The sequence below is a fragment of the Penaeus monodon genome, chromosome 15 (assembly GCF_015228065.2).
Source record: "Penaeus monodon isolate SGIC_2016 chromosome 15, NSTDA_Pmon_1, whole genome shotgun sequence".
Lineage (NCBI taxonomy): Eukaryota > Metazoa > Arthropoda > Malacostraca > Decapoda > Penaeidae > Penaeus > Penaeus monodon.
The window spans coordinates 40908702-40909062 of NC_051400.1; the positions used below are offsets into that span (position 1 = coordinate 40908702).

Here is a 361-nt window from a genome sequence, read left to right on the forward strand (position 1 = left end):
TGGTCTCAACCCTCTGTCATATTAAAACACCAAAGGGAGCCAAATCACACACTCACTTTCCTCCTTTTGGCTATATACATGGCCCTGATGATGAAGAAGATGAGAAAGATGAGCAGCAGACACGGGACGATTTTTATGAGGACGCTGTAGAACCAGAAGTGGATACTCTGTAGAACGCCATCTGTTGCCCGCGCTTGTGGTCTCAGTCCGACGTGGTAGAGGGAGATGTTACTCCTGTAGAAGAGAGTGGGAAACGATTTTAGAATTGTAATGGTGACAGATTCGGTGATGCTGCTGTTGGCGATGGGGATTGAGAGAAGCATGGCAAAATTAATGCGGTGGTGATAGTGTCGATGATCGC

At 47.1% G+C, this 361-nt stretch overlaps 1 protein-coding gene across 1 annotated transcript in view; it reads right to left on the reverse strand.

Annotated features, from left to right (window-relative positions):
- Window positions 1–361, reverse strand: part of LOC119582373 (FMRFamide receptor-like) — a 34788-nt gene that overhangs the window by 2517 nt on the left and 31910 nt on the right. The window contains exon 4 of the mRNA XM_037930587.1: window positions 57–234. Within this exon, the coding sequence (XP_037786515.1) occupies window positions 57–234 (178 nt within the window). The remainder of the gene's footprint in view (window positions 1–56; window positions 235–361) is intronic.